Below are 7,177 nucleotides of genomic sequence, written 5' to 3' on the forward strand. Positions count from 1 at the left end.
GTCTGGTCCATCAGGGCCCAGCACACAGGGTTCCCCTCAGGCCCCAGCAGACAGAACGTGGGGAACTTCTGGATACAGCGCTCGATGAATCTCTGGCTCTTCTCATTGCCACCAAAATGCCAGAATTTATTCACCAGGGCAGCATGGGTAACATCCAGGGATGAGAGTTTAAGCATTTCTTGATTGCTATGGAGGTTCCAAGAGAAAAGTAAAGTCCATGAGTACTTATTATATCTGTTCTTGTCTCTATTGTCTATGATACATTTCCGAAAACAATGATTTGGCTGCTTTGAAGAATACTGACCGTAGGGAAGCAGGAGTGAAAGCAGGAAGAGAAGTTGGGAGGCTACTTCAGGAATGGAAGATGTGAGTAGTCCCATGACTTTTCTCAAACTTACATGGCCTTGGGTTTGCCATCACCCGGTGGTAAGTTCTTTACATCCAACAGGGAAGGAATCAGTTTCTTTACAGTGTCAAGTTCCGCATAGAGAAAGCGCTCTGTGTGCTTGACTTTGAAGGATTTGCTGACTGCAAGATTTTGTATCGCCTCATTCAGGTTGAACTGGGAACCTAGATGGGGTTTTGAGGAGACATGCAACTATTTCAGTGCATTTTTTCTAGAAGCTGTCCAGTAGAGTGTACATTTCTACATGTACAGTCTAAAAACCTATGTTCTGGCTTGGTACTGCCAACATGTGATCGGGCATCACATAGTCAAGATTTGTGTAAAGAATGTCCTCAAAGATTCATTCACAACCATAGTTATACCATTGGTGCAATGCCAAGACTGGAACTAATTTTGGGGGGCTACATGAACATATTGTTTTCATAATCACAGGCGAGGCATTATAAAAACAGTAGTAGCCAACATTTCTTGTGGGCTTACTCTGTTCATAGTATGGCAGATTGTTTCAGGAATAACCCACAATGTGCCCATGTCTCTTTGTATCTTTTCCCTGGAATAGTCCCCTCCTGCATTGCATCTGACCTTGGCCCTATGGCTTGCTTTTGCCAATGGAAAAGAGTAAATTTGATGCAAGGAGTGGCTAAAGAGGGCTTGCACCATAGGCCTTCTTTGTGCTCCTGATTTCCTTGAGATCAACACCATATGGATAGGATTAGGGTAGTCAGCTGAGGACTTGTGCTCCTAGCATGCTGTCACCAATGTGGCCAGCATCAATAGCCAGAACTGTCATTTAGGCATGTGAGTGAGACCATGCTAGAGCAACTAGCCCATAGTCCATCCATTAACACCCTGCAGCCACATTAGTAAATCTGGATGAAACCAGCAGAAGAACTGTCTTGCAAAGCCCAGCCCAAATGTTGATTCACAGAATTATGAGGTTTGCTTTGCAGTCCAAGTTAATTGACACATCCAAGTATTGTGCTACGCAATTCCTATTCAATATGTTATCTAATCTTCTCAACACCCTTGTGCTTTAGCTACCACTGTTATCCTTGTATTTATATATGACTCAGTGAGGATAATTCAAGTGGCTAAGATGACATAGCAAGTAACAGACAATTGCCATCCTAGGGAGTGTGTTCTGGATGACATGCTCATAACCATGCGGTTTCCTTAATGACCTAGGAGGTACTTTATGGCATGAGTTGTCATTCTTATTCCTTGCATGGAAGGCCCTAGGGCAGTGGTTCTCAACCTTCATAATGCCGTGACCCTTTAATGCAGTTCCTCAAGTTGTGGTAACCCCCAATTTCATTGTTACAAGTTGAACCTAATTAAAGCATAGTGATTAATCACAAAAACAATATGTAATTATATATGTGTTTTCTGCTGGTCTTAGGCGACCCCTGTGAAAGGGTTGTTCGATCCCCAAAGGGGTCGCGACCCACAGGTTGAGAACCACTGTCATAGGGGCAGCTCTGCCCTGGCACTCAACCAACCTAAGGGATTCTGGATAAGTTTACAAAATAAATTCGTGGCTATTAAAAAATTATGTTTCCTATATGAAGGCCATTTTTTGCAAGCTTTGAGGGTGCTTTTCCCCACTACAGTTATATTCACAGCTGAGTAAAAAACTGATAGCAGGCTGAAGGTCTGAAGTACAGCGGGGCCTTGACTTACAAGTTTAATTCGTTCCTTGATGGAGCTCATAACTGAAATTACTCGTGACGTTCACTGCGCCAACTAGCGGTGGGGTATCTGAAGCTGGCTCGTAACCCGAATTTTTTTGAGCTTGCAACTCAAAGCAAAAAATCGGCCGAGAGACAGCTCGTATCTCAAAAAAACTCTTTAGTCGGGACACTCGTAAGTCAAGGCCCCAATGTATAGAGAAATATATGAATCATACGGGAAATAGGGAGGACTGAGAAGTGAGTCAGCACACTTCCCATTCCTCTTACTTACTTTGGATCTGCAAATGCTGTTTCCAATTGATGACTTCTGGCGAGCCAAGCACTTCCTGACAGTTCTTGGGGTCCTTGGAGTAGATTTGGTAAGTATTGGTGTAGTGATCAAGTTCATCTACCATGTCCTGTTTGCATTGGAAAAGCAGAATCAACCAAAATATTTGTATTTTGTGATTACAATACCAGTTGTGAGTGTTCCATTATGCTCTGATATTTTTAAATATCAGGTGTTTTGTTAGTGTATTACTTTAATTGAGGAATTTTTTAGGTTATGAAGTCAAGTCAAGGACTTCTTTATTCAATTCATATTAAAAAATTTCCTGAATAAAACTATTCTGAACTCAACTCTTGCTTTAAAATTTTAAACAAAATTGACCCATTTAGAATTTAACATTTCTTTCAAAAAGCACAGGACAGTCAGACTTTTAGTAAAATGCTTTTTGTACATGTTATGGTTGTAAATGTGTTAGCTCCAACGGCTTCAGTAAACAAAAGCAAAACAAAGCAAAACAAAAACAAAGTCACTTTTTGTTCTCTTATGATATTTAAACAAATCAGATTAGGGAAATGTTCACATTCTACCATGCTATGCAAATTCTTAGGAACAGTCAGATGTAATTGTCAGAACTTTCTAAACATCAATAATGATTTTCTAAATAAAGATGCAACATTTTCAAAACTAAAACCAAATAAAGTACTTAGCTAGCACTTAAAATTCATGTAGAAAGTAAACCGACAGTGAAAATCTTTGGCCAAAAATATAAATTTTTCTGTAGACCAAAGATTTCTACACAGTGTGGGCTCTGAACATGTCTCTATCAAAATTGATGGAGGTTACAGACTTGAATACCCACCTATGAATGATGAAACAAAAAAAAAGTTATAAGTTCTGAGGATCTAATGTACAGCATGGTGATTGTAGTTAGTAATACTGTATTATATACTCTTTTTTAAATTTCTTAATTGATTAAGATATTACATATGTGTCCTTATCCCCCCATTACCCCCCTGATGCCCCCACTCATGCCCTCACCCACCTGTTGTCTGTGTCCATTGGTTAGGCCTATGTGCTTGCATATAAGTCTTTTGGTTGATCTCTTCCCCATACCCCCACCCTCCCCTACCTTCCCTCTGAGGTTTGACAGTCTGATCAATGCTTCTCTATCTCTGGATTTGTTTTTGTTCATCTTGTTATCTTCCTTTTGTTAAGTTGTATGAATTCCCTGTAAATGTTGGAGATTAAACCCTTATCGGTGATAACAATGGCAAATATGTTCTCCCATGCAGTGGGCTTTCTTGAAAGCCGCTAAGAGAGAAAATCTTAAATATTTTCACCACAGGAAAGAAATAGTCATTATGTATCATGATGGAAGTGTCAACTACAACCATGGTAATGATCATTTTGCAAAAAATGTGTGTTTCAAATATACACATTGCACATCTTAAACATACACAATCTTATATGTCAATTAACTCTCATAAGATGGAAAACTTTATTTTTAAAAACCGTGTTTTTGAAAGTAGCTCAAATAATTCTTCTCATTGAGGTTTTTATCAATAATAGTCTTTTTCCCCAAATTATTTGATTTGATGAAATATGTTTGTTTTATTTTTTTACCAATTTTACTTCAATACAAGTTTAATATTTTAATGTTAACAAACTAGAGGCCTGGTGCATGAATTTGTGCACCAGTGAGGTCCCTCAGCCTGGCCTGTGGGATCGGGCCAAACCCAGCTCTCCAACATCCCCAGAGGGGTCGCCGATTGTGAGAAGGTGCAGGCCAGGCAGAAGGACTCCACCAGTGTATGATTGGGGGCTGGGGAGGGATGTGGGAAGTTGACCAGCCAGAGATGGACCCCCGGAGGGCTCCAGGACATGTCTGGTCCATCTCGCTCAGTCCCAACTGTCCAGACCCCAGTAGCAAGCTAACCTACCAGTTGGGACATCTGCCCCCTGGTGGTCAGTGCATGTCATAGCAAGCAGTTGAATGGCCTTAGCATATCATTAGCATATTACGCTTTGATTGGTTGATCATACCACTGGACACTTAGCATATTAGGCTTTTATTTATAGGATATTTAGTTTTGAAATATTTCAACTATTTAATTTTATTAATTTTTAAAAATTATCACAATATGTAACCAACAATTACAATCATGTCATTTTGCTCTTAACATTCCCTAAATCGCTGTGTTGTTTTGGACATTATGTCTCACAATTTGTAATATGTTTGCTTTGGATGAAATCCTGTCCTGACCCTCTATAAAAAAAAACAAACACAACCTTATTTATCATTGACATGCGGTTTTGGTAAATTTTCCACCAGGAAGCATTTCTGATCCTTCCTCTGCAACCTCTACTACATATAATTATTTTTAATGCCCTATTTTATTGACTTTATTGATGACAGTTGGTTAAAATACCATGCAGCCGCTCATGGGGGATGCAGTACCACAAGGAGAAGTTGCGAGTTAGCACTAGTGAGCTGGTGTGGTTTCAAGGTCGATATTTTTAAAAGATAGAAAATAATTTTTCTCCATAGGTTAAGAGTTAAAAATGGAATTAGGTTTGATTCACACCAAAAAAGATGTCGAGTCTGAGAAATGTTGCTTTAATATCTTTACCAAAATATCAGCCTTTTGTCTATGCCCTCAACATAATCTTACATTAGCACAATCTTCCATTGGGTGCCTCTCTTCCCATAAACTAGAGGCAAGAAATAATGGAATACTACGCTACTGTAAAAAAGAAGGAATTCTTACCATTTGCAACAGCAAGGATGGAACTGGAGAGCATTATACTAAGTGAAATAAGCCAGTCAGAGAAAGATAAATATCACATGATCTCACTCATTTGTGGAATATAATGAACAACATAAACTGAGGAACAAAAATAGAACCAGAGTCACAGAAGCATTGAACAAACTTTACCTATGAGGGGGGTTGGAGGGTAAGGGATTAAACCAAGAGACACAGACGGGGTGGGGACGGTAAGAGGTCATGTGCTGGGAGCGGGGGCGGCCGGAGAGAGGTCAACAGGGGAAAAGGAGCCTTATGTAATACTTTAAAAAATAAAGAATTATTTAAATTTAAAAAAGGAAATAATGAAGGGTGCTTGGTGTTCAGCATAACCAGGATTCCATTTGGGGTCCTGTCTTGAAAATAAATTAAAACAATGAGTGAGTATGAAAATGTGTCCTGTATAATTTTAATCAGCTTTCCACCTGTTACTTTTTTTCATAATAAAGTTTATTTTCCAATTATAGCTGCTCTTCAATATTATTTTATACTAGAGGCCCGGTGCATGAAATTCGTGCATGGTAAGATCCCGAGGCCTGGCCGGCAATCAAGGCTGATCTGTGGGGCAATGGTGGGGTGATCAGGGGGCAGCGATAGCCTGCTCGTCAGTCAGCACCACCTCCCCAATGCTGCGGGTCGCCTCCCTCTGTTGGGCGACTGGTAGGGTGATCAGGGGGGCCCCCCGCTTGCACCTGCCTTGGCTGGCCTGGGACCTGCAAGTTGGGAGCAGCTCCTGCTTTGAGCATCTGCCCCCTGGTGGTCAGTGTGTATCATAGCGACCAGTCGTTCCACCAGTCATTGCGTCCTTCATTCAGTTTGCATATTAGGCTTTTATTATATAGATTAGATTCAGGTACACAGCATAGTGGTTAGACAATCATTTCATTCAATTCTCCTCTTGCTGCACATTTCAGGCCATGCTGTGATTTATCTGTGGACTCATCTGTATTCTCTTCCAGGCTGTGGAATTTTCGAGAACAGGGACTGATTACTATTCTAGGGATTCATTTCTATATGCCCAGGTCTCCCACACTGCCAGGTACAGATAAACACCTAGCAAATTCATACATAGATGCAAATTCATTTCATATCTGACACCTTACCTGCTCCTGAGGGCGGACAACTACTGTATTAAAATCAGGCCACTTGTCCACCAGAGCCTTCAGCTTGAACGGGTTTCCCTGGTTCATGTGGAAGACGGTCCCATAAACCTGCAGCATCACAAGAAAGTGGGAGGGTCAATATACAGGGGTTGATATAAGTAGTTTTATGGTTGTTTATCTGAGAAAAATGCAGGTAATGCTTATTACAATAGCTTTAATAACTCTGTTTCATGTACTCACAACTGTAAGACTACTTTTCCCACCCCTGTATTAGGAAAGAATGGTAAAGTAACTTATTTGATCAGGACAGGTTTATTTTTATGAAATCATGAAATTTTATCATCAAATTTTATATTTCTATGAAATACTCTCTAATGAATATTTCTGCCAAGCAATTTTAAGTTTCAGTGTTTTGTCTCAATAAATGTATCTTTTAGAAATATATTCACAATGTAAAATATTCAGACTAATAAAATTTGTGAATAAAAATCATGAACTCTCCCATTGTAGAATTTAATAAACATTTAATGTAATGTATGTCAATTATACCTCAATTTTTAAAAAGGTGAAAACTCGGAGAGGAACCGAAGATGGCGGCATAGGTTAACGCCGGAGATTGCTGCCTTGAACAACCAATTCAAATTAAGCTTGAAACAGGGAACGGACAACATCCAGAAACACAGGAGGGCTGGCTGAGTGGAAATTCTACAACTAGGAGTAAAGAGAATATCACATCCAGACTCAGAGGAGGCGCAGTGCTGAAGTGAAATTCTGAGGTACGAGTGCGCGCGGAGCGGGGCTGGCGGCGCGGCGCGGAGGGAGCGGCGCAAACAATCGGGAGGGAGTCGCAGACTCTGAGCTCCAGATCCGGGCAAGTCGCTAGGGACGCAGACGGGAGGGGTGGG

General features: G+C 40.5%; 1 protein-coding gene across 2 annotated transcripts in view; it reads right to left on the reverse strand.

The window, feature by feature from the left end:
* Positions 1-7,177, reverse strand: part of LOC102768179 (glycine N-acyltransferase-like) — a 17,691-nt gene that overhangs the window by 883 nt on the left and 9,631 nt on the right. For both annotated transcript variants that reach the window (XM_006772094.2, XM_006772095.2), the window contains 4 exons: positions 6,273-6,380; positions 2,369-2,495; positions 399-570; positions 36-186 (listed from right to left, as the gene is read on the reverse strand). In XM_006772094.2, coding sequence (XP_006772157.1) covers positions 36-186; positions 399-570; positions 2,369-2,495; positions 6,273-6,380 — 558 coding nt within the window. The remainder of the gene's footprint in view (positions 1-35; positions 187-398; positions 571-2,368; positions 2,496-6,272; positions 6,381-7,177) is intronic.

Source organism: Myotis davidii, unplaced genomic scaffold, assembly GCF_000327345.1.
Source record: "Myotis davidii unplaced genomic scaffold, ASM32734v1 scaffold1286, whole genome shotgun sequence".
Classification (NCBI taxonomy): Eukaryota; Metazoa; Chordata; class Mammalia; order Chiroptera; family Vespertilionidae; genus Myotis; species Myotis davidii.